Source organism: Rousettus aegyptiacus, unplaced genomic scaffold (assembly GCF_014176215.1).
Source record: "Rousettus aegyptiacus isolate mRouAeg1 unplaced genomic scaffold, mRouAeg1.p scaffold_m13_p_4, whole genome shotgun sequence".
Lineage (NCBI taxonomy): Eukaryota > Metazoa > Chordata > Mammalia > Chiroptera > Pteropodidae > Rousettus > Rousettus aegyptiacus.
Genome location: NW_023416307.1, coordinates 45,523,701 through 45,551,311, shown reverse-complemented (window position 1 = coordinate 45,551,311; position 27,611 = coordinate 45,523,701). Strand labels below are relative to the sequence as shown.

General features: G+C 35.4%; 1 protein-coding gene across 13 annotated transcripts in view; it reads right to left on the bottom strand.

The window, feature by feature from the left end:
- Nucleotides 1-27,611, bottom strand: part of CLDN16 (claudin 16) — an 82,208-nt gene that overhangs the window by 12,279 nt on the left and 42,318 nt on the right. For 3 of the 13 annotated variants that reach the window (XM_036219057.1, XM_036219046.1, XM_036219053.1), the window contains 6 exons: nucleotides 21,497-21,618; nucleotides 20,714-20,862; nucleotides 13,951-14,073; nucleotides 10,712-10,758; nucleotides 9,225-9,491; nucleotides 8,457-8,669 (listed from right to left, as the gene is read on the bottom strand). In XM_036219057.1, coding sequence (XP_036074950.1) covers nucleotides 8,457-8,570 — 114 coding nt within the window. In that variant the 5' untranslated portion in view covers nucleotides 8,571-8,669; nucleotides 9,225-9,491; nucleotides 10,712-10,758; ... (1 more) ...; nucleotides 20,714-20,862; nucleotides 21,497-21,618. The remainder of the gene's footprint in view (nucleotides 1-8,456; nucleotides 8,670-9,224; nucleotides 9,492-10,711; nucleotides 10,759-13,950; nucleotides 14,074-20,713; nucleotides 20,863-21,496; nucleotides 21,619-27,611) is intronic. The other 10 variants (XM_036219047.1, XM_036219048.1, XM_036219049.1 and 7 more) reach the window with 10 other exon arrangements.

Sequence of the window (27,611 nt, the reverse complement as noted above, 5' to 3'; positions counted from 1 at the left end):
CCAGTAGTAGTGTCATTTTCAAGGCTATTGATCATTTACTTGCAATGGCCATATTTAGAAAAGCAATGAGCTCATTAGAGGAAAGAAGGAATCCAATTTTGTTAGGTATTAATGCTTAGGGCACACTATTAGATTGCTTGGTATTCACACTCAGTTTAGGTATGTGAGAATAGTGGCTGTAATTAACTAAACTTCTGTGTTAATGTAGCACTTACTGGAGACACCCTTAAAGGTGCCTTTGTGCACAAAAGACAAGGTTAAAAGACTTTATGTTATTTGTCATATTTAAGAAAGCCTTCCTTGTTTGTAATATATAGTCTTCACTTACTTATCTCTTGGTTGTACAATGGTTTTGTAAGGACTTTTTAACAGGCAAGCAGATCTAAGTTCTTAAAAGCTTTAAGATGAGGTTCTTGAAAAACAGATCAATGCTTAAAATATTATGCATAACCTTTTTTAAAGGGCAAAAATGCTAAATGCTAATAATATTTATTTCATAGGGTTGGCCAAAATAGAGGATCCCAAATTCAAGCTTTCATCTTTCAGCATTTGATTTATATATTAATAAATACTATAGAAAACCATACTAGAGGAACTTGCATATTATTTCAATGAATATCTTCTGATCCTGAAGTGAGGAGGTGATTGTCTCTTATATGGGGAGAAGTATGTTTATCCAAACTATGACAGTAAAAGTACAAATCACAAACATGAGGCCCACAGAAATATCTTAATATTAATTAGCTTCCGATAATAAATGGTCCAGATTTCTGGCTTCCCTTGAAAACTTGGTTCAGTCTGGCCTCCTGGACTCCCTGGTCCCATATAGCAACAACTACCATGACCTTAGTAGCTACTCCCTTTTAGGTGGGACTTATTCACAGGTTCCTCGCTGTTACTACGTAATCTGCCTCTTTTATGTGTATCAGCTTTCTGGTTCTGATAGGCATTTGAGTTTTTCCTGATGGTATATAATGAAAATAACTCTCCTTGCTTTCAACTTGTCAAATTACTACCTATTATTCAAATCCCACTTCCAAAATTTCCCTTCTTCAATTAGTTTCTCCCAGTCTCTCCAGCTGGAGTTAATCTCTTTCTAGATCTCACACTGACCATTCATATTTACAAGTTTAATTATCTTTTTGTATATGCTCTATGTATGTCTGTCTCCTAAGCTTGTCTGTTATCATCTTTCGAACATGAATGTCTATCATATTGCAGTCAACAGACTAACTAAATGCTGGGGATACAGCAATGACCGAGACAGGTATGTCACTTTGCTTCAAAGAGCTTATAGATCCTCCTTCTTGGTACATAATAGATGCTCAAAATATGTCTACTGAGAAGGAAAAATCTGTCAATTTATCTAATCCCACATACATTAAATCTCGTTTGAATTTTGGCATAGATAATGGTTACTGATATACTCTTTGCACTAATGCTTAATACGTGTTTTTTTTTTTTTCTTGACCGAATAGACTAGAACAGCTAAATCCAAGAGTCGAATAATTATTACTTAAACTAGGGAGTTTATAACTAACTTGGTGTCAGCCTGGATCCTGTCTGCTCAACTGGTTCTGGAAACTATTTACTATAGTACTCAGGATGAGCAGGATATCACTCAAAAAGCTTTAGCAAACCATATTAAAGATAACTCTTCCCAGTTTAGTTTATGGTAACATAAATTAATTCCTTAATCTTGGGATTTCTTATTCTGATCTCTTTAGCAGTTTCCCATTTAGGCTTCTCAATCCTAGCCTTTGCTAATTTTTCTTTTTTTATTACTTTGGAAGTATTTACACGCAGCAACACACGATTTTACTTGCCTTATCTTGTTTACTGTAGTTTTGGGTGTGTTTGTCTTCCCTCCACATATTTTACACATATTTTGAGATTCAGAGAAACTTAAAAATGCTTTAATTAATTAGCACATATTTCTCCTCTAGTTACATAGGAGAGAAAAGTAATATATGTAGTATTTATACTCAGTAGGCTTAGTAAATATTTATTGTTTGTTGACCACTTACTGACCACATTTTTTTTTTGTCAATATGCATTAGGTTATAAATGTATATACACTTTGATTTGCATGTAAACATAATATACATAGGAAGGAGAATCCGTAAGCCAAAATAAAAATTAAATGTCATGTAGGTGTATTTTAAAAACCACCTTGCACATACATATTATGGTGGGAAATAATGGTTTTCACACCACTTTACCATCTCTGTGCTAATATACCTTAACACTGAGGAGTCAACTTACCTGTTTCCAGTATTTACTTAAATATATGTATTAAGATGAAAAAGTTTTAATAATAGTAAATAATGCATTTTACTACTTGAACTTGAAACACTTTTAATTTTAACATGAAATACATTTGAATTTTTTATACGAGGATTCTAAACTTCCTATTTTAATATTTTAGTTGAGTTTTTTATGATCCCAGGGTCTAAAAGAACTTAAGACAGGCATTTATAAGGATGAAGAAGCAAGATTAAAATAAGCATAATAGATGTCACCTTTTCTTTCTACTCCATTTATATATCATGAATTGATTTGTTAAAATATATTTGGTTTAGTTTTGCCTGCTTATTTGTGGAGCATTGGCTAAAAGTATAAATGGCAAAAATGAGGTAATACAAACTTAGTAGGTAAAATATAATTTTTGTGGTCTTCACAGTTATATTACCTAATTTGTATATTTAAACTAAATATTACCATTTTAATATTATTTAATTTACATAACTCATATATTTAATAATTTTAGAATGCTTATGAAAGCATAGTATTACAACTTTGCAATGATTACTGCCCAGTGACAGATCAAAATTTACGTTGGGAGAATGATAATACTAATTTTCTTTTTCCTCTCTCTTTTATTTCTTTCTCTCTTTGAAATGGTAGGCAGAAAAATCAGTATTCTCTAGATCAGAATTCACCCTTCAACAACTTTCTTATCTATCCTAAGGGATTAGATCTTTATTACTATCTTATTAAAAAGAGAAACTGAATCTGTATCTTGAGAAAATTGAAATTGTAGCAAGATAAAAGATCTTGCCTAAAAAAAATAGTGATCTCCCTACAGAGATACTTCTTACTTAGGGCTCAATGTAAGATTTTCAAAGATCATTTACATTATCATTTACTTATTTTTTTTTAATAAGTATGCCAACTACTTAATTGATGTTAACAAATGCATCATAAGTTCCCATTATTTGGAAGTCTGTGCTAGGTCCTGTAGGAGATCATGAGATAAGTGAGAGAATTTGGTAGCCTCAGATGTCCGCTGGAGTTTGAATCTGTTGGAAAGTAAAACTAGTATATAAATAATCAAAGTACACACTAGATAAAATTATTTTAATATTTACTTTACGTGTGAAAAAATTATAGCATTATTAATGTGCATAGAAATCTCAGGAGAGAACCTGGTCATAAGGATAGAATAAATCCAAATGTGGGAAGCTTTCTTTTGCAGTAATAAAATTTTAATCATAACAGCGTATAGCAGTTTCTCAGTCAATAATTAACAAAAGATTAACTGAAAATGGAATAATCTTGTGAAAACATTTTTTCTTCCGATAATTGAGAGACCAATAATTTTGTGAAGAAATTGCTTTTCTATTTCACTGTGGAAAAAGAAGAATTATATATCTTATAATATAAGTAACATATTAATAATGTTATTATTTCATAATTTAGTTTCTTTTAAAATGTTTTAAATAGATAACTTATTTTGTTTCTAGCGTCTGCCTTATTCCTCTAATTAGACAGAGAGGGAATAGTCATAAGTATAAAAATGGGCAAACTGCAGCTCAGAGAAGTAAACAAAGTTTCTCTAAGAGACTCAACAGCAAAATTAGGAATAGAATTTAAATCGCATATCTCTCCTTTCAGTGAACATTATACAAAATGTCATCTCCTCTACTAGAACAAAAACAAAACAATAAGCTGCAAATAGACTATAATATATCTAACATTTATTGACTGATTTGTATTTGTCTGGTACTGTCGTGATTTCTTTATATACAAGCCTCACAAGGCTTTGCGAATTTAGATTTAATCCTCGCAAGACATAAAATGTACATATTTTATTTTTCCTGTACAGAAGGGGAAATGTGGTTTATAGCAATTTGGATATCTTTGTAAATTCACACAGCTACTGCCTGGCAAGGTGGGATTTAATCTCAGGTCCCTCTAACAAGTCCAAGCTGTAAGGCTCCCCACCGTGAAGCAATATATTACTGGCCCCCAAGCGAGAAAAAATATTGAGAGGGTCCAGGAACATTGATGCTTGATGATTTCTGTATAGAGGCCAATTTTCCTCCATTTAAGCTCTAAATGAGTTACTCTACCAGTCCTTCGATTGCTCCAAAACAGTAAAAGATTTTAATCTTGACTTCTCATTCTTCACCAGCCTTCTTTCCCTACATATAATCAATTACCAATCTTATTAGTTCAAATTCTTTATAGTTTCCCAGATCTTCACATGTCTCCTTATGCTTGCTGCTACCCTAGCTCAGACCACCCATTGTTTCCCTTCTGTTCTATGACAAAAGTCTCCTCTTTGGTCTCCCAGTACTTCATTTCACCCCTTCCAAAAATTCTCCACAAATAGCCAGGATGATTGACCTTTCTGAAATACATGTATATGTTTGCTTACTGTGAAATATGCTTGTCCTTGGTGTATAATCTATATTTTACATGACACACAAAACCCTTGTGACCTAGTCCCTATACTATCTTCCTTACATTGAAAACTCTTATTATGCTGAACTACATGCAAAGCTACAAACACATATACAGTGCTTTCATACCTGGATCTCTGCTTATATCATTCTCTGTGCTTGGAATTCTACACTCTTTTCTCACCCATCTATTCTTAAAATTCTTATTTTAGATATTTCTTCTTCTAAATAGACTTTGCCAAGATTGAGTGAGCTGGCCACAGCGTTATTTGTTATCATAGCACTTATATATCACACTGTAACTATCACTTTACCTTTTTCTCTAATACACTGGGAGCAACCTAAGGAAGATTGAGGTCTTATCCTTTATAATCTTGTGTCCATCACAGTACCACGCAGACAGCAGATGTTAAAGAATATTTGTGAAATAAAAGAGATTTTAAAAGGAGAAAGCGAGAAATAAAGAAATGAAAGATAAAGGGAGGGAGAAAAAGAAGATGAAAGGAGGGGAAAAACATTAAGGATGGAAAAAGGGGGTAGGAGAGATGGGGAGAAGGTTGGTGGAGGAAGAAGAAAAAGAAAGGAAAGAGGAAGGGAAGAAAAAATGGAAGGAAGGAAGGAAGGAAGGAAGGAAGGAAGGAAGGAAGGAAGGAAGGAAGGAAGGAAAGAAAGAAGAAATAAAGAAAAGGAGGGATAGAAGGAGAATGAGAGGAAGAAAGAAAAGGAGGAAGGGAAAAAAAGGAAGGAGGGAGAGTGGGTGAGATAAAAGAAGAAAGAGCTTATGAAGTTCCAAAACAATGGAGACTATTCACTCTAGATTCCTAGTAGAAATTTTTAGGGAGGCTCTAGATGCCATCCCCCTGGGACTGCAGACGTCATCATAGTCAAGGAGTCCTGCTGCTAAAGAATGTAAAGACTAAAAAGGACTTTAAAACAATTGAGTTCAACTTCAACCTGTACTGAGCCAAAGGCAAGAGATGTGGATTGCTCAACAGAAGACAGTTAAGATGCAAACACAGGCTAGAATAATCTCAAAACTTAAATTCTCTTCACCACATTTGTCTTCCCAGAGACAAAATGAATAAATGACAGGAGAAGGATGGTAGCTTAGGGCTCTTGGTCCTTGATTTGGGGCTGTGCACACTGCAGTTCTGCATGCTATTTCTTTTTCTTAATGTTTTTACTTAATGCAGAGAACATAACTCTTTATGGCAGGTATAAGGAAGGCAAAATAATATTTTGTAGTATTTTGAGTATTCTCTGGTAAGATATAAGAATACGTGAGCTCTTTCTGCCTCATGCTCCTTATTACTCACCTTAATCTTCTAACAAGCCCTGAACTTTTCCTTATTCTTCATTTTGTCATGTGTCCTTTGTCTGGAAGGTCCCTGCTCCCATTTTTACCTTTTGAAATCCTTTGCATATTTTTGAGGCTTTGCTCAAATGTCTTTTCCTCCCTGAGGCCTGCTTCAATGTCTCTGACAGAAGGAAATAATTGTTCTATCTTCTCTGTTCCAATGGTACTTTGTTCATCTCTTTTTCACATATGAATTGGCCTATGCCTTTTATTATAGTTCCATGTGTATACTTTTTCCTCATTAAATGTAACTCCTGGAAAGCTGGACTCATTCTTTATATTTATCTCTCCTAGTATGAATTAGCACAGTACCTTTAATATGACATACATTTCATGTTTGTTATGTTGACCTGAATTATAAAATTTATTTTCCAACTCTGATGCCCATATTATCCTAAAAGATTGATAAAGGTAGAAATTCATAATACTCCTCTTTTTGTTTAAATTTTCCATGGGCATGTTCTTCTTTTCCCTAAAGCACTTCTGTTTGCCAACATTTGTTCAACAGTTTAAAGTGAGCTGTTAATATGAACCAAAGGTAATACATAAATGAGGAAGGAAGCAGGGAGAGAGAGCAGTATAATTGAGGCAGTGAGCATCAGAATCGTCACAGTTATGAATAGTAATATGATTTCATATGCCAGTCAATTGAAGGAGCAATTATTAAGAGAGATTCATGTCCTTTTAAAAATATTGCCAGATAAAGAGATTGTTGGAAGAGAGGTGGCCTCATTGGTTATAGGGTTCTTCTTTTTAATGCAGAAGCTTCTTGGGAAATATTTATAGCAGTATATTTCAATTATAGAAAATAAGGAAGAAGATAAGAAACACTAATTCTTGCCTAAGGTTAGCAAGGATTTACTCGAGGCGAATAACCTAGACTGTTCATTCCATTCATTTTAACTAGGAGTGTTCTTGCACAAAGCAGATGGCAAATTGGTTGAATGCAGAGAAATGAAAGCAAGAAGGCACTTTAAATGTCAGGACTCCCAATCTCTCTCGGTGAGGTTTGACCCTTTTGAAACCTCCAATTCTCATCAAGTGAAGTTAGTATTTCCATTAGCGTAAGCAAAAAGATTTTCAAATTGTTTTAGAAAATATTTCAGCATTGCTTTTAGATAAAATTTGGGATATTTTTGAAAACATAATTTTAAGTCTTCTCAAGTCTAATATATTTCTGCATTAATCACCTACTACTGACAGTCCAGATTCCAGGAAGGTAATGGCAACTGCCATTTTTATCTGCACTTTTCCCTGAGCATTGTTCAAAGGGCATTTTCTTCATTCACCACATATGCATGGCCAGATAAAATGCATCACCAGACTCATAGATAGCAGACATCCTTTACAATAGTTCAATTCTATCACAATTTTCAGAAATATAATTTTCTAGCACTAAAGAAATCTTTATAAATCCACTGGTTTTGAAATGCTATGTAGAATTCAGAGAAAGGAAAATAAATAAATGGTAGAAATAATAGACAGTAAAATAGAAAGATTATTACTTTCCATTTCTAACTCTAACTTGAGAGTTAAATAAATAAAATTAGGAGAAAAAATACACAAACTTGCTCTCAGGTATCTTTCCTAAACTTCTTAGTCGTGACATTATAGACATAGTTAGAGTAAATTGTTCCCTTCAGAGTGTACATAAGAGAGTATATTATGTTGCTATATATTCTTTTTTCCAGTTCCTGAAATATTGTTTCTTTTTCTTACCTACATTTTCTGAAACCTTACTAATGAATAGCAGCTGATTTTTATTTTTACCCAGTTCTATTTCTCTCAGGTTGCTATAACCGCAGGAAATGCTTTTAAACTCCAAAATTACTTTTTTTTTCCCTGAGCTTCTCCAGGGAGAAAAATAAATTTCTCAAATGTGAACCACTAACTCATTCTTGCATAACAGTTGGTTACCAAGAGCAACTTATTTTTAAGAGAGGGTTTCTTAAATCCATATCTATCTGTTCCATGTACCTTTGGATACACTGGAAAGACCTGTTTTCCTTTGGACTGCTTTCTTCTACTTGGAAACTCTTTAAAATTACATGTTCCTTGTGTGCACTAATTGAGTAGGTAGGTATATGCAGCAGTGGAAGAGGTGAATTTCTGGAGGGCTCAGTGACAGGGATTATGTCACTAACCTTGTATGGATTTTTCCTTATGAAAGAGAAGAAATTATTCAGTTACCTCATCTGCAAAATGGAAAACCAACAATATCTACCTCATAGATTAGCCAGGAGGATTAAATGAGCTAATAATGTGAAGACTCAGTAAGTAGCAAATAAAGACTAGGTCAGTCCATGGTGGCTATTATTATCATCAGTCACAGTGAACAAAGTGGCGCACTGGGGCTTAGAGAAAATTTGGAAGGGTTTGGGCGAGAAAAAAAAAAGTTGCTGATGTCTTACCTCCAGGGAATCGTCAGCATTCACCATCCAACAGTCTGTCCAGGTGGCCACAATCAAGAACCCAGTAGCAAAAAAGGCTAAGAAGCAGGCAACGTACTGAAGAAGATCCCTCATCTTAGCGAGCAGCCAGTCTGGAAGGGATGCATGGGCAGCTGCCAACCCTGGCCTTACTCAGGTAGCTGGGACGTTATAAGTCTCTTGTGCCTCTGGTACCTGGAGATGTGAAAATACTGGAAAATACCTTTTCCTTATATTCCACTGCAGGCGTCTTGAGTTGCCGTAAGAGTAATACAAACAGGCTGTAACCCACAGAGGGGTCCTAGAGGTCATTATCCGAAGCAACCAGCCTCCAATCAGAAGCCAGGTCAGTGAAAGAACTGGGTATATTTTGGGTGGGGGAGAAAAGGAGCCCTGGTTACTCTTTCTGCTTTGACTGTGGGCTAATGTGAGATGATGGTCACTGAGGCACATGCCAGCGCCAAGATGGAGAGAAGGAAGAAGGGTCATACCCCATGCGTCATGACGCCTGTAAACTGATCTTTCTCAGGCCCTCCAGGGAAAGTGAGCTATTCTCCTCCCCCTCTATAAGGAGGCTACACGGTTGACTGCCATTTTATTATTAGGACTATTTTAATATTCGCTGACTACCTTAGACAGGCCACTAGTGAAACTATGCCAAACAAGTGCTTGCTCAAGGGAGTTTGCATTCCAAAGTGTTGGACAGAACAGCCCCATGAAGAGTTTCTAGCACCTGGGCCCCAGACTAACCTGTTCACATCATGGAGCCAGAAAGAGTGCGCATGCGCATTTTAATGCTCTGGGTGGAAATCCTTGCTCTGACGCTTAAAGGCTGAGGACTCTTGGGCTGCGATTTCTGTAACATGAGGGTATTAATACCTTCTTCGTAAGATGATTGTGCCTGTAAATCATTTAGAATAGTGCCTGACAAAAAATAACTAAGTGGTAACTATTAATATGACCAAGAATTCCCTATATGATTACTTTTCTCCTGTGGATCAGTGTTTGATAATATGCCTGAAACAAAACAAAACAAAACAAAACAAAACAAAACGAACACTATGTTAGGAAAAATATTTTAAGGTTTTTTTTTTTTTCTTTGACATAACAGGGGCAACTGTAGATTTACCTACCTATACCTGAATGGGTGGCTTTATGGATATAAATATTCTATAACTAGTAGTCTTTAAAAATGCCTTTAAAAGTATACATACTCCCATTTTATCATGAGCAGATAGACTTCCGTATAGTAAAATGCAAATTTTAAGTAATAATAATATTTTACATGGTTCTTAATACAAGAGAGAATGAGAAAGGTAAGAGAGAGAGAGAGGGAGAGAGAGAGAGAGAGAGAGAGAGAGAGAGAGAGAGAGAGAGAGAGAGAGAGAGAGAGAGAGAGAGAAGTGAGAGAGAGAAAGAGGAGCAGGGAAAAGGATTAGAAATAGGTCATTACTCTGAGAAGAATCAGCTATTAGGTTATTTTACTAATAGCTCAATTATTTGGTCAGAGTATTTAAGATAAAAGACTAAAATCAGTGTCAATACAACATCCTTCAGGAATATATTAAAATAACTTTTGTGACTAAAACTTATTTTCTCATTTAAATTAATTTGGATTCAAATATATAAAATGTAAATTTAAATGTGAAGTAAATGTAAAATCTGGTTATAAAACCAAGTTTGGAATATAAACTCAGTTAAACCATACATGAGCCTATATACATTAACAGTAGATATTAGTGGTTTGTGAGGTACATTACAGATGCTTTTAATTTTGCTTATTTTTATTTTACTTATTTTACTTAACAATTAGGAAAAATAATGTATATTTTTAAAAGTGCTCACAAACAGTGGAATTCCCTATGGTATAAGGCAGAGACAATGCACACGTACTGTTTTGGTGACTCACAAGTAAATCTTTTCCTGTGCTCTAAAATCTAAAATGCTCATGCTCTATTGCCCTGGAAGAGGAAACTAATTCTAAAAGCATATGCCCATTACAGGAAAAGTCCTGGGCTTAGCTGCTGGCTTTCCACCCACGGACCTTTCACAATGTACTTTTCCTGCTAACAGTGCACCCCAGGGCAGTGCTTCTTAAACTTGAGTGCACACTGGAATCTCCAAAGCCATTTATTATGAGTGCAGCTGGGAGCTCAACCTTCAGAGATTTTGATTCAGGAAATTGAGAGTTCAAAAGAGTTAAAACTAAATGGTCAGGAATTCACATTTATGTATACCTTGTATATAATTCTGATTCTGAGGCAGATGGCCATGCTTTGAGAAACTAAGAAGAAAAGAAAAATCTGCATTAAAACCAGCATATTACTTTTCAGAGTCATATACGACAAAGCTGCAGGAAGGGGGATATAACTACATCTTTGGTAGCAACTCTTCTCTAACTAGTACCAATCAATAGCAGTTACCAAATCCAAATATCAGAACTTAATGGAGAGGATTAAAGGAAAAAACATTGAGCACATGCATGCATCCTATATGCAAACATACACGTGCACACATATATCTCTGGAAATCAGAGATTTTTCACAAGACAGATATAGATGGTATCTGATTTATTTCATTTCCAAATTTTACTGGGAACTGAGGGTCAGGGGACCATTCATGGGATTATAGAACTGTTTCTGAATCAAAGTTAACTACTTTTAGAGAATAACATAAGATGATCATGCTTAAATATTAATTTCTGGTGAGGCCATAATATAATTGGAGAGCCAAAAGAGGAGAGCCATGTCAACTGCCAGTATAGGCAGGACTTCACAGATGAGACATGAGGACATTCCTAAGGAAGAAATAACTGTGCAGGGAGCTGTGAGGATTGAGGGTGCAGATGCAGAATAAATCATTTTTACTTTCTGCCCATGCTCTAGACGCCAATATTTTGCTTTATCAACTATCCTAGTTTAGTTCCATCCATTTGGCACATACTTATGAACAGCCTACTCTAACTCCAGTGTTATGCTAAGTCCTAGGGTCCCAGAAAAATTACGGAAGATGGGAAACTCGGTCCCTGTCCTTGAGAAGCAACAGTGAGTGGAATAGAGCTAGGCTCATGATGTGCAGTGAAGAGTTCCAATTTAGAATAAACACAAAGGACAATTATCACTATGAATGTATCTCAGCAGTGTTTACAAATTATCATAAATGCATTATTTCATTTAAGTTCCATGAAGACAGCTTTGTTCAATGCATCTCAGGTGCTTAAAATTCTGCCTGGCATACAGTAAGCTCTCAATAAATATATGTTGAATTTAATTTCATCCTCACAACCCCACATTTTATAGAAGAGAAAGTGATGTTGGATTTGCTCTTTCTGAACCATCGAGGGTCCCCCATGACAAATATAAGGCTGGTGAAAGTGGCTCAATCATCTTTACGGCTCCAAAGCTCTTTGTTCTTCACAGTCCCTAACACATTTTGGTCAATTCACATGCACTGTGTTCCCTCTCGCCCAGTATTTGCACTACTCCTGGTTGAAGCTTTAGGGCCACCTGGTGATGAAGTGAGTAACACCCTTAGCCTAGCATCCTAGATGTTGGTCTGTAAAAGGGGATAATTGTACAGCTAGTACAACTGTACAACCTGCCTTCAGGTGGAAGCAGCTCTGCATTTCCAATCGAGAAAAATAGTAAGTTGTTTTCTGTTAAGTCTTGTTTCTGTTACTGTCTCAAACTGTTCCTTCTATATTCATTATAATAATACTAGTCTTTAGAAAGAATAGCTGATGTATATCACATCTTATGAATAACTTTCTCATTCCTTTTTAATTGTCCAGTGCCCATTGGAAAAAAACTACACAGTAAAATCAATTGCTGTTGCCAAGGCCATGCTGACTATAATTAATGGCAAAATAAATCAGTGCTTAAAAGCTTGGACCTCAGAGTCAGGCAGACCCGAGTTGAGGCTAAGCCACTTAATATATATGAGCTCTTAGGCAAGCTACTTAATAGCTTGCTCAATTAAATGAGAATTATAAACTCTGTCTAAGATGGCTGTGAAAAAATAACATTTGTAAAGTCTTGATACAGTGCCTGGAAGGTAAAAAAATTATAGTATGATTTTTATATTATGACCTTGCTTTTCGACATACGCGTCATATAAATATACATATGTATGTACATATATATATATGTATGTGTATCCATACGTATATACGTGTGTGTATGATATATATAAAACAACTTAATAAATTGAACACAGAATAAACAAGAGATACAATCATAAAGCAATTTTATTTTTGTCTCCTATGGTCCTTTAGAATCCATTTGGTTTGAGCCAATTCTTTCCTTGCCTCTTGGATAAATTTTAGGGTAAGTCTCATGGCATTTTTGTCATTCTTAGTTTATATGAATTCTTTCAGTCATTTCAAGGAATGACAATAACAATAAAAAGCAGCCTCGTTCCAGTGGTATAAATATCTCTACTCCTGTATATTGGCTGAGCCTGTTATACAGGATCATGCAGGCCTCTAAACAATGTACCTGCCACAGTCTCTGCCCTTTTGATTTCTGAGGTCTGAAACATACAGTAGCCCATCACGTCTCTCCAGATCCAGGGAACAAATACTAGGCTTTCGGAATAGATGAGCTGAAACTCCTTTCCCTAGGCGTAAAGTGAGTTACAAGAATTCTCAACCCCCTCTATGGTAACAGGGAAGTGGGACTCAATATATACCAATAGCTCTCTCCCAAAATATTTCCTGGAATTTATCTCTTTTCTTGGAATTAACCTTGGTTTTTTGTTTGTTTGCTTGTTTTGTTTTGTTTTTTTTCCTTTTTGGTGGGCATGGAGAGGAAGTACAGGGCAATCTGGCTGTTCTAATAAGAGTCGAAAAATTAGTTCTAAAGCACCTCTTTTGCAACTCCTGCCTGGAGTTTCTCATCTTATTTTTAAGTGTGATATCTATTGTCTAGTGACCTCAGTTAAAACTGAGACTAAAATGATTTCTGTTGAGAAACCTATTACCCACGGGTATGTGGTGTTAGACCGGAACTCTAGTGTTCATCTTGGCCACACACCCGGATTTGTTGTGTTTACTCTTGAGCACATCTATTTAAGATAAACCGAATCGCATGTAGAGGAGAAGATTTCAGTAAGTGAAGTTAATGAAGAGGTTGGCAATCATCTCATAGTAGGAAGTTGGGGTGAAGAGGGTATTTTAAGTCTAAATAAAGGAGACAATAAATATGGCAGTGGGTTTTAAATAATAAGAGGATTGCCATATAGGAAAGGGATGATGCTCTTTCTAGGAGGCTTCATAAAATATTTTAAATGCACAGAAAAACAAAATTATACTTGATTAAAGAACTTTCCAGCAATTAGAAATGACTGAAAGGGAAGTGGTCTGATCTGGTGGATTTCTTGACATTGCAGATGCTCAAACAGAGGAAGAATTTGGAGAATGTTTTGGTGATCCTGGGGCTCTGGAAGATTTATACTCTTACTTTATATCTTATCTTACCTAGAATTTGAGTCTTACTTAAGCCAAACTTCAAAGATGACTTGGTGAATCATTCATCAAAAATCATACCTCAAATTCAGTAGCAATTGCACATGACATTAATCATTCTGTAATATATTTCACCTGGAAAAACAAGATGTTCTTGATAATACAGTACCATGTTACAGTACGATAAACATAAAAAGTATTTTGGGTAAACCATAATGGAATAAACCTGGTGTCAAAGGTTACCATTTTACTCTCTTGGCGTTAACAGATAATCCATCAGGCCATCTTAACATGAAACTTTTCTCTTGAATGGCCTGTACTCTTCCACATATATCCTTATTCTCATTATTAAATTGGTATTAAATGAATTCATCAGAATCTGGCTTTATTTCACAAGTTAAATTTTTTTCATTCAACTCGAGCACCGTCAATTGTCCATTACTAATTTTTTCTCACTATTTTATATTTTCTTCTTCTCATTTTCTCTCCCCGTATTTAAGTATTCACTTACGGAGTCAGTTTCAACTCTTGAGACTATATCAATGGTGAATGTTCAGTGTACGCTTAATCCCTGTTGAGCAAGAGGAAACTGAAATTTCCAGGAAATTATAGGAGAAGCTCTTATAAACTGTTACGTTGTCTTTATCATGGCTCTGATGTCCACCTTTACAATCCAGTTGGCTTAATTGATGTATTCCTAACTCACCTTGTTTGGAATGACAAATGCACAAAGAAAGTCTCTACCTAAGATGGTAGATGACTAACTTTCAGTTTTATTCAGTACATTGGTGCTAAATGACATCAGAGATGAAGTAATGTTATCACGGACCTAAAGGCAGGAGGACAAAGTGAAAGATAAAGAAACAGTGAGTGCTCTGCTGTGTCTCTACTTTAGTATGTTTAGGACAGTAGAGAAAAGTTAAGCTGGATTGGAATATAATGGTCACATTGTGAAAGATCTTCCATTCCAGGTTGAGGAGCATGGATTAACTTCCTATTCATTGAGGGCCGCTGAAGATTTTAGACAAGATAGCAAGAGTGATCAAATATTAGACAAACAAAGTAGCATCCCTTTTTACTGCTACCTGCAAAGTTAATACCTAATTGCGTTAATCCTTAGCCTTTAAACCAAAATGATCTCCTACCAACCAGGTGTGGGGAAGCAAATATAAATGAATCCTAGTCAATTAATTCAGAAATGACCTTGGGTCTTATCTCTTCATTCTTTTTCTTGCCCTTTGATCCACATCACCCCATTCTACTATTTTCCAATGGCTTTCTAGAATTTTTGGATTTTTCTGTCATTTAAATCACAGTACTGACTCCTCGGTCTTGAAAATTGACTGGAGCCCCTAGATTTTACCTTTGGTGCTCCCTAGGACACAGCTTATACTCACCTTCCTGGACAGCCTAAATAACTTCATTTCATCCTACTCAGTACTGGTCTCTGGGGCTCTACCTTGTATTTGTTAATTGGAAAGAACTGTTTCCTTCTGCCTATCAAGGAGAAGCAACTCTAGGCCTTGATTATTTCTCTGGTTTCTTGGCATGTGACTTACATTCTACTAATTTAGAAACAAATCCGTCAGCCTATTTTTTTTAATCTTCATAATTTTTCTATACCTTATACATCTAGCATTTTATGGTCAGCCTTGAGCCAGAAAAGCAGGAGAGACTGAGAAGAGAACAGAAATTGAAAAGATTGCAGAAGAGGCATGGTGAGGTCATTTTGCCACTCCTCCATATCTTATGCTTTTCTCCATGTAGGCGACCATCCCAGGGACCAAAGAGACTTTGTCCTTTTCTGACTTAGCTCATGCTGCTTCGTTATCAGGAATGACCCCCACTGAAATCTCAAAGCCTCTTATTCCAAACCTGTGTATTCTTCAGGGTGTTCTTTTTTCAGAAAGCCTCTTATTAATAATGCTGGATGTAATTTTTTTTCTAATATTTTCTCTATATATCTGGTGATGTTTAACTCTATGTATGAACTTGAGTGAGCCACAGGGTACATAGATGGTTGGTCATATTTTACCCCAGGTGTTTCTGTGAGGGTGTTTTTGGGTGAGATTAATATTTAAATCAGTAGACTAAGCAAAGCAGATTGTTCTCTCTAGTGTGGGTGGGTCTCATCCAATCCATTGAAGTCCTGAATAGAACAACAAGGCTGAACATCCCTGAGTAAGAAGGAATTCTTCCCAACAAATTGCCTTCAAACTGGAACATAAACCTTTCTCCTCCCTTCAGACTCAAACTGAAACAGTTGCTCTTCTTTGGTCTGGAGACTGCCAGTCTTCAGATAGAGTCTATACCATTGGCTCTCCTGATTCTCAGATCTTTGGATCTCTGGACTTGGCTTGCCTGACTCCATAATCAAGTTTGCATAGATAGATAGATGATTGATGATAGGTAGGTAGATAGATAGATAGATAGATAGATAGATAGATAGATAGATAGATAGAAAAGATCTTTTGTAGAAATATATGTTGCTGAAAAATATTTTAGAAGCATAAATGATGGAATAATTAATAGCTCTAGGCAATAACTGCAAAAGGCTTCATGGAAGAGATGATGGTTAATTTGGTTCTTAAATGATAAGAATTCAGTAATTACAAAAGAAAGCAACAGAATGTTTCTGACAAGGGCAACATCTTGAGCAAAGTCAAAGGGGTGTGAATATGTATCACATTATTGAGGAATAAATTTGCGTTAAACATCCTATAAGCAACTTTGGATCAGGAATCGTTTTCTTCTTTCTTTTTCTTTTTCTTTGCTTGTGCTTTAAATGCTCAATAATACCAGGTACAGTGATTGCATAATTGTAGAAACTCACATGCTGAGGTTATTTGCTTCAGATATTAAGCCCCATGGAAACAGGGATTATGTAGCTAGCTTATTGAATGCTGGGTTTCAATAAACATATTCTGAGTAAATGAATAAATTAATGAATGAATTCTATGTGACAGCCATCGTGCTCAGCACTAGAAGTTCATCAAAGAACAAAATATTCTAGTGGAGGAAGGATATTCAATGATATTTAGGCTCTTAATAAATATTTGCTGTCTCTCTGTCAGATAAAGATAAAAATTTTCTATGAGCATTCTAAACAGGTCCTTCTAAGGGACCCAGTAATAGTATAGTTTATTTGGAATATAGTTTACATTTAAAAGGGAGGGCATTTTGATAGAAAATACTGGGCTGGAATTCTATATACTTGACTTCAGTCCAAGGTACACTTTAGATTTTCTTATCATGTATTATATGATGATAATATAGCTTTACCAATAGTCCAGTAAATTTAGTCATTGTGGATAGGTAGCATCCAGTAGAAACTAAGAAATCTAATGTAGAAGAGTCAGGGAAATAGAAGTGCTTCTGAGGAGAGCAAGCTATATTCAAACCTGGCAAACATTCAGAGACAGGCTTCCACTCTACCTGTTACCTATCCAAAATCATGATTTCTAAAGATCCTAAAGCAGGACTCAGATGGAAGATCCTCATCGCCATTAAATAGGATAGAATCAGAGCCTGGCACTCATGATAGCTAGATTATTATCCTAGGTAGTAGGAAAGCTCTGCTGAAACTGTGAAGCCAGTCACGTTACTCATTTGAATCTATCACTGAGATAATTTCAACCAATCTGTCCTCAGAGAGGCAGTGAAACTGAATGACATCACTCATGAAAGGTGGAAGGCTCTTTTGCACTCTGTATCCTATTTTATACCTATGAGAAAGCATTGTGCAGTTCTACCCTCCTTCAGAAAGATCTCTCCTCTTACTCTTGCCTTTTCCCTCATCTCCTAAGCATATCTGTTGAGATCCTCTTCCATCTTTAAGGAACTTGCCACATGTTATTTTTTTTATGTGTACGGCCCCCATTTGTTTGTAATCTCTCCTTTGAATTAATATTAACTCTTTGCTTGTAATAATAATAATAATAATAATAATAAATATTTAGGCTCTTAATAGATATATTATTATTAAAATTTTTAGGGCTTCTTACATGCCACGAACTGAGCTAATTGCTTTTCAAATATTATCTCTTTTCATTCTTCCAACAATCATAGGAGGCAATTACTATTATAAATATACCTTTTATGGATGAGAACACAAATGATTAGGGTGATATTTTAACTTTTCCCAGATTTCACAACTAGCAAAAATGCAGCCAGGATCTTGGGTGTGACTGAGTCCAGAGAACGTGGTCCTAATACCACTTGACAGCATAGACTTCTTCCTGGTATTAACTCCACACCTTTTCCTACTAGATCACTAGAAATTCCTGTCTAAAACTGAAAGACCGCCTTGGAGACAATCGTGCCCAGCTGTCTCATTTTACAGATGAATAAACTGAGACTTTGGAGAAGTATCTTAACCAAGGTAACGCAACTGTTAATGAGGCAGATATGATCCAAACCTCCTCCACTTTCCATTTTCCACACTGCCTGTAAGACTCAAAAGGGCATGGAAGCCACCTTCTCATCCTCTGTCACCCACAATATTGCACACACATCTTGTTTATATCAAGTGCTTAAGAATTCACTTTGCTATCAAAGATTACTAATTATAACCCACAGAGATGTCAAAGCTTATCGTGATTATTAGTGACACACATAGAATGCAAACTAGTAACTATAATTTATTAGTTATATGCATATCTAAGGGGAACTTAAACAGAGGATCAAAACGTTGTTTGTTTGTTTGTTTGTTTTTAACCAGAGATCAGCTAAGTCTCACCAAGCTAAACTGATTTATAGAGATCAAACTAAAGTCCAAAATGGAGTCTAAGAGAAAAAAATATTATGACAAAAAAAAAAAAATCTAATCATTTGATCCCCTTCATTTCAGTGAAATGTTCCAACCACAAAATTTAAATATCAGTTTAAAAAATTATTTGAGGATCAAATGCATTAGCAACAACGCCTCCTATAGCATATTGCTTTCCATTACTCTTCTAAAGATTCCCATCGCTATCAGGATAAAATACAAAGTATTTAGCATGGTATGCAAGATCTTTCCCAGTCTAACCCTTCTTCGTGTATCTAGATTCACCTGTTAGGACTTCTAACATGCATGAAGGTCTTTTGTACCAATAACTCTCTCTATCATCTGGAAAAAGCTCTTTCCTTTACCTGGAAGATTCCTGCTCTTTCCCTCTCCTCAACTTGTTACTGACTCCTCTACCTCCTTCTAAACTCAAGCTTTATTACCCATAGCCGATTTATTCTAAAACTTGTTTGATCATCAAAATCAGCTGGGGAATTGTTATGAAAAAGCAAATACCCACAAAAATTGTGATTTCCAAGCATCATAATTTCTTAAAAGATCTCCAGGAGATTCTGGGAAATCACTGCCTTAGATAAACCCTCTAAGTTTACTGTCCCCTGTTATCTCAGTCATCAAATTATAATTGCGTCTCTCCTCCAACTGGGTTGGATACTCTTTTTTGGCAGACACCCACCTTCTATTTTTCTAATGCCAGCCAGCATTAGATCAGCAATGAAGGTTGACTGAATAAATAAATAAATGAAGTTAGCAACTTATCAGCTTCTTTGCTCAAATTGTTTCCTCTGCTTACAATAAGAGCATATGTATTTACTTCTTTATTTTCCAATAACCTTCATATCTTCTTGGATATAGTTAATCTCTCCTTGCTTCATGTTACTATGACACATGTTTTTGTTTATTTTTTTCTTGTAACACTTTACAGTATTATTTATGTATATATTTATGTATTTGTGCAGTGCTCCCACTGAGTTCTGAGCTCCTGAAATTAGAGACTCTTTTTAATTTCGCGATTCTCTCAGTAATAAACTTAACTCCTCCATACTTGTTTAAGTAAACCCAAATTTTGTATGTCTTTAATTTTCTAAGCTTTCATATCACTTAGGTTCCTAGAATAAAATTGTTATGACTGCACGACACATAGCATTCCACAGAAATACACCCAGTAATCTCGAGTTGATCTCATAAGTAAAGGCTTTTAATTCCCAAGCAAACATTTTTTTTCAGCAGGAAATGAAGTTTCAGAACTTTAGAGTAGGACATATTCAGTATAAGGAGACAAGATTCTTAATAATAAATAAATCTATAATTGATGATTCCAGCAAAATTTATCTGAAGGCAGTGATGTGGATTACTTTGCAAATTATACATTAAATATCCAACCACAATGTTTCTTCAGTTTCAAGCTATTCCCATAGAACTCATTAGTAAAAGCAGTACATGAGAATGGTTGTGACCTTTGGTAAAATGAAGGTGATGGTTACTGGAATTATTGTTCCAGATGTGAAAATCTAAAATCTAGATACTGGACCAACAGAGAAATAAATTTCGAGCTAGATAACTAATCAGGGATAACAAAAAGGTTAAAAATGAGCAAACAGACAAACATAAAACAAACAAACAAGTAAGTCAAGCAAGAGTGAGGAACTAGACAAAGATTAGAGAAGGAAAGTGACCAGAGGAAGGTAATAGCTGAGTTGGAGAAGCTGAATCTTCTAAAAATAAAAAGTTATAAGGCACTCATTTTGGATGCATTCATAAAAACCTTGTTGGGTAGAGGGAGGACTCTCAAAGGGAGTGAACTGGAATTGACTTCAAATGCTGAATAAATTGATAAATGATTAAATGGATAAATGGATGAAAGAAAGTCTGGTTTAATTTATGTCTACAATTTCAAGTAGTACCAGTATACTCTGTTCTTTAAACCCTCTGCCATCCTCTTTGGGAAGAAATTTTTAAATAACTCGACTTTAACTAAACTCCTCTTACTTTCATCATGTAGGTCTCTTTTCACCTTAGTTTCCATAATGGCCAATGGCTTTCTCTGGTTCGATTCAACTCGGGTCTATAATGAGGCTACACTCATAACCCTGACATTCCAAAGAGCCCGGGGGTTAAAGCAAAATCAAATTCCAAGTCTGCAAAACAAAATAAAACAGCCTAAATCCCCTTGGTCAGTTAACATTAACAAAAATGCTATCAGTAAGTTATTAAGCAAACACTATTTGACCTTGAGAAATTATATGTGAAAAGGAAAAGATAAGGACGTTTATCATTTATCATAAAGTACATCTCACTGACTGGAGTTTAATCACTTCTAAACAAATAAAAATGACAAGCATTAGGTAGGTATAGGAAAAAGAAATAGAAAGATAATACTGAACAATAATACATAGGGATCTTTAAAAGTTTTGTAAGCATATGCATGCATCTTTTTATAAAGAAATATAGGATAAATGTAAATCCAAAGGCCTGTAAATCTAATGCTATTTAAACTTAATTAACTGTTCTCTATTTTGCTACCTTTAATTTGAAGATGTCAAAAACAATGGCAGACTCAATTACTCTTTGCTTAAAATTTAGCTTGCAGTTATATATAAAAATTTAAAAAATCTCCTTTTTGGAATTGTAAACTTCAGACTTTTTTTAAACAACAAAAAGATTATTTTCCTGTTTAAAAACTGGTATTTCCTTATTTTTTAAAATAAACAAGTGTCAACTGAAAAATTAAGTCTAATAAATGATGCCCCTGCATCTAGCTAGATCACTTACTTGGTGTCTTGTTGTGAGAGAGAACTCACGAATCTTACATGCTGAACTTCACCTGCCGCATGTATTAGTTTCAACCACGAGAGGGCCGCTTTCCAAATCCATAATTAGCAGCAAGTCCAGTCCTGTAGAGTGATAAAGAACGAAGTGTTTCAGGGTGTTAGAAAGGGCAGGAGGAGAGGGAAGTAAACAGTCATCTTACCACTCCTTTAGATGGTATTCTTCATAAGCTATGAACTTTTTTTCTGAGCTCAAAGCAATTCATGGAACTTATAATTTTGGCCCTGTACACAATAAAAGCTTCTGAGTCTGCCTCAGGGAAACCTCTGGAGTAGGGGGAGAAAAAAAAAGCTATTTTCAGTTTTGGAAGGAAAAGCGAGACCCCTTGTTGCTTCTAGTGATTGATAGCCCCATCTTTCACAAGGTTGACTAGTCTAGATTCTTGGTATCTAGAGCTTTTTTACTGGCTTTTTGATCTCTCTAGAATACTTCTGTGTCTGAGTTTAATGATTACATGAGCTATAACCTAAGAAGCTCAAATGCTGTTGCCTGAAATCCCTACTCTTGTTTTTATCACCTGTAAAAAAAGATAAGCGTCTGAGACAGCCTCTGAGAAATTTATTTTTCTTACAAAAAAGAAAGAAAATGGAGAGTCAGGAGTCTCCTAATGAGTAAAGTAAGTGCTTTTTTTTTTTAATTGCAAGGGACATGTATAAGGATATCTCAGATCCCTTATCAGACGACCTAAGTAATACTATATCTGTCTTATTTTTCAAAGTATGAGTGCATTCCATACTGTTTTATATTTTCTTTGTCATTGATTGGTTCTGAAGATCCAGTCATATATCTTCTACACCATAGACTAGTTGTGAAGAATTTATTCATAAAGAAAAATGTTGTCTGAGCACTGTACTAGATATTGGGTAATCAAAGGTGACTAAGAGTCTGTTCTGTAGGGGCTCACAATCTATGTTGAGCACAATAACATTATTTAGGGCAATATAAGTTAGTTAAATATCATGTATTACAACTATATTTTAGGCACATCCACTCCTCACACTTAAGAGTTTCAGAAAAGAAGAGTCTCTCTTAAACCTTTTATGCCAAAAACAGAATTAAGTCAAAATTTCTCTATGTAAGCCTGTCAAGCAGATTAGGAATCAGGGAATACTTTTTTTTTTTTTTTCACGAATGAGTCACTCCTAAATGTATAACATGTTCTTAGCCTGTACGCTTTATGAAATCATTCATAAAATGTTTCCATTGTCATAGGTTTGAAGTAAGGATTTGCTAGCTAACAGGCTCAGATTATGGATGAAGAACAAGAAGGAAGATGAATGAATTAATGGAGTAAGACTCTAGAATACCCAGGTTTCAGCCCCAACTCAGATGTATTTCATTATTTTAGGAAAAAAATATTTCACTGTTTGTAGTCTCAGTTTAAAGCATTGTGAGGAAGGGAAGGGAGTTCTCAGCTTCTTAAGAGTCTTATTTTAAGCCGGATTTCCTAAATTCTACATCCATCAAAGGACACTGAAAGACAGCAAGAGGTAAGCTAGTTATGTCAAGGATTGAAAGGAGGAACAAACAAAGGGGCTGCATTTTGAGATTTAGGCAGATATCAGCATGTGCAGTAAGGACTGAGATCCCGGCATAAATGCCTGAAGTAAGTGGTCAAAGGCTAATGCCAATGATCAAGAAGTAGGAGCGAGCAGGATGGAGGTGAAAGAAGCAGGCCCAGGCAAGTAAATCAAACACAAGCCACCTATATTAAGACCTTGATACCTAAGCCAGGCCTTGGCCAAATTCCAGTTTTTATGTTTCTCTTTAAGGAACAGAATGGAGGAAAGCTAATTTTCATATAACTGTTATGTGCCAAGGGCAATATTATGCACTTTCACAAATTCTGGCTCTTTAATTCCTCATTCCTTTTCAGGAAACAGTTTCAGAGAATGTTAGTAACTTGTTCAAGTTTCAGGGACATGAAGGAATTGGTGTCCATCCTGAAAGCATCTGCTGATGAGCCCTTTGGCTGACAGTAAGTCTTGCTTCTTTTTGCAAAGCTTTTCAATTTTGGGGGGTTGAAAAAAATTTTTTGGATGCTGTTCAAATGAAAGATCTATCATTACCAGGCTTCAAATGGAGTAAGTTCTGTCCAGTTGTAAGCTAAGTAGAGATTAAGAAAGGCTGAGAGGTAGAGCCTTGGACCTAGAGATGAGATACATTTCTCACTGGAGCAGATGCTCAGTACCAGACTAAGCCCTCTGAGATATGAGGGCAAACAGCTCAGGCAATAAAACATAGAAACAAAAGATTATGGTGGCTATGAACAGGCAGCAGCTCAACCAGGCAGATGTTCAACCATCTGGGGCAGCAGGCATGTGCGATCCAGTGTCAAAGAGTCTGGGGGCTGGTAACATTCAGAACCAGGGAGACTGGCAGATTTGAAGGCAGATGTATGGGCAAAATTTCAACTACTACTTGAATTAGACAGAAGTGTGCAGTGCCCTATCTATTAATTAACAAATCAACAATGATCTTTTGTGCATCTACCAAATTCAAGGTTTTGTTCCAGGTTATATCAGTGAACAAAGCAGATCAAAATGGCTGCCTTCATAGAACTTACTTTCTATTGGAAGACAGAAACCAGCAAGTAACCAAGGAACAAGAACATAATTTCAAGAGCAGATATTAGTCGCGAATTGAGAACATCAGAGAATCTGACTCAGTTCGCTCTGCCTATGATGTATAAAGTTGCTTCTTAATGGGGACACACTTAGTTTCAAAGCCTAGAGCGGCATTGAACCTGTAAAGTGTCCTGTTTAGATGGATAGGACAGCAGAAAAGTCACTTCTGGTATTAGAGAATATATTAAAAAGAAATTATCATAGAAAAATGAAACCCTCACTCTCTATAACTTATTTATATCTACTTGATCGCCTGTATGAGACATTTAGCAATTGTGGAAACACTCATGATCGCAGCAGCTCTAAACTTTTTTCAACAGTTTTAATGATTGATATTAACTTGGTAGTGATGTTAACCAAGATATATGACACCAAAATAATTCACTAAAATTAGTTTGAAAACTACTAATTTAAATTAACCCATTTAAATTAACTAGTATGTTCAAAAGTAGATATCTATAGATACAGCATAAATTGAAGAAATTTCATATTTATTTGGTCTTTTTTCTAGGCAAAGGAGAAACTTTCAAGTTAAATAAAATTAGCTGAAGAAGAAAGACTATGACTGACTCTCCATGTGTTTAAAAAATATGTCATTCAAGCTCATCTTAAATACTTATAAAATAGCAGAGTTAAAATACCTGTAAGAAATTTCCAAAAGGGAATGAAGCCCTCCCAAAGCCATGTAAGTGCAGTGATAGTCCTAGATTAGAAATTCACGTTTCCTGAGGACCTATTAACTGTTCCGCCCAACTCTACCACTACCATGCTCTTTATAAAGAATAATGCCAGGTCTTTAAGGTGAAAGATAATGTTCTCTGTATACCTCAGATTTTCTCAAGATATGAAATTTGCCTTGAAACTTTGTGCTAATTCTGACTCAGTTCAGAGAATCTTTACAGGTTTCATCTACCCACACCTACTTTTATTTGAGCAAGAGAAAATAACATTTAGTTCTTCCTTCTTACAAACAAGTCTCAGCAAAGCCAAAGCTGGTTTAGTCATTTTTCAAGCCATTCTTTCATAAGAGTTTGTTTATTACAATAAGTCTGAGTCATTGTATTCCCTAAAGATAAAAAGGAAGAAATAAATAATAAAATCATTATTTTGACATAGAATTTAATAAATAAATTAACATATTTATTTTTGTCTACTTGGAAAGGTGTTCATGATAAGTTTTAAAAGATAAATATCTAAGTAATAAATAGCAAGAGCCAATTTTTGTAAAGCACAAAGGTAGCTTTTGTTACTAAATAAGGCTAGGATAATTTACATCAAAATTTAAACAGTCAAGAGTTCCCTCTGATGGATATGTTTTGTTATTATTTTAATCAAGATATTCATTTACTTATCTAGATTTTCTAATTTTTCTGTAATGAATACTCATATAATAAAAATGATGAAATAATCAAATTATGACAATGTTCTCTTCATGTTACTTTATGAACATTTAAATCTAAAATAAAGAACATTTTTATGCATCTAACCTACATTTGTTGAGAGAGCATTGGGTACTATAAAATTAGACCTATATACAACTTCATCTGAACCCCATAATAGCTTTATGAATCAGTTAAAAGATATGCTGAAACTGGGATATTAGTGGCAATTATCAGAGCAAAAGGCAAAGACATAGGTAAAATGAGCCAGAAGAACTTACCTGACTTCAGGACTGGCCCCTCAAAGGCATTTACTGCCTGGAGTTGGGATCTAAATTAGAGAATGGCATATGATAACAGAATTTGCTACTCAGTAGAGACAGCCTAAATGACATGAACAACAGTGTTATGTTGAAGGGTATTCATCTGTTAAGAGGCGAGGCTCAAAAACAATATAATCCAGAGAAAGGAAAAGGGGAGCTAATTGGATTGTCAAAAATTGTGACCAGGTGCTTAGGATCTAGAATCAGGATGTTTCATAAAACTACTCTTTGTGCTCTAACAATACAAGCTAAGATGCTTGTTAAGAGTTAGAGTTACGATTTCTGTCTATGGATACACAGGGATAATTTTTGGTAGCAAGTAACAGAAAAGCCAAATCAAACTAGTTAAAACAACAAAAGTGTTTGGTTGGCTTGCAAAGTGAAAAGATATAGTGGAAAGATGTAATTTCAAGCTTTATTTATTTATTTATTTATTTATTTATTTATTTAATAGGGTTCTGGTTCTGTCTCACAATTCTTTGTGTTTTACCCTACTCAGAATGACAACTTTGTCCTCCAGCTGGCTTTCCTCATCCTGACAGAATGACTCCAATATTCACATAAGCAGATTTTACCACCTAGGAGATAGGAGACTGTTCATGCACTAGAATGTCCACTATAATAAGTCTTCGACCTCACTCTAAATGGACTGACTTAGATCAAACTTCCACTTCTATTTCTATGCCTGTGGTAAGAGGAATGATTGGTTTAGTTTAAATTATTGCATTAGTTATCTACTGTTGTGTGACAAATTATCAAAAACTTATCGTCTTAAAACAAGTATTTGTTTCCATGGGTCAGGCATAGTTGGGTGGTTCTGACTTAGGATCTCTTGTGAGGTCAAACTGTTGGCCGGTGCCAGTCCCATCTGTACGCACAACTCAGGGAGCATGTGTTTCTATTGCACTGTTGTTGGCAGGTCCCAGTTCTTCACTAGTTATTGGCTGATTGCTTTGATCGTCGTTATATGAGCCTCTCCACTGGCTGCTTGAATATACTCACGACATGGCAGCTGGCTTCCCATAGTATAAGTAGTAAGGGAGAGAGAAAGAGAAAGAATGTGCTCCCAAGAAGGAAACCACATTCTATAACCCAATTTCAGAAGTAAAATACTATCAACTCTGCCAAATTCTAGTGGTCACAAAGACCAATATCAGTAAAATATAGAAGGAGACTACACTGGATGTGAATACCAGGAGGGGAGAGAGCATGGGTACTATTTTAGAAGCTGGCTACCAAGCCTCATATACCACTCCACAACCAGGGGCAGTATCAGCTTCCCTAATATCACACTGGAACCCGAAATAAATTAGATCACACTGTGTTCCCATGAAACACCAAAATTCTCATGAATATAAGGAATTCTACAATAAAATGGGCTCTATGGACAGGAAAAGTCAGAAAACAAAACTGAAAGATTTATTTTTAGAATAAAAATAAAAGAATTTTTAGGCCCTATCTTCTGTGCAAAACTCTTTGGTAAATAATTAATTGCACGTTTGAAGAAATTTTTCACCTTGATCCTCTTGTGATACTAACACATTACACACTCCTTGCTTAGTTAACAAGCCTGTACTGAATGTTCCCCATGGGAGAAATTCACACTACAGTAGTAGTTTTGAGTGGCTAGTTCACAGGCCAAATTTCACTAGTTGATAGGTTTCCTCTGGTTTGTTAGTAAATTCCTGAAGGAAGATAATTTATGCCGATAATTTCAAGTCTTAAGCAT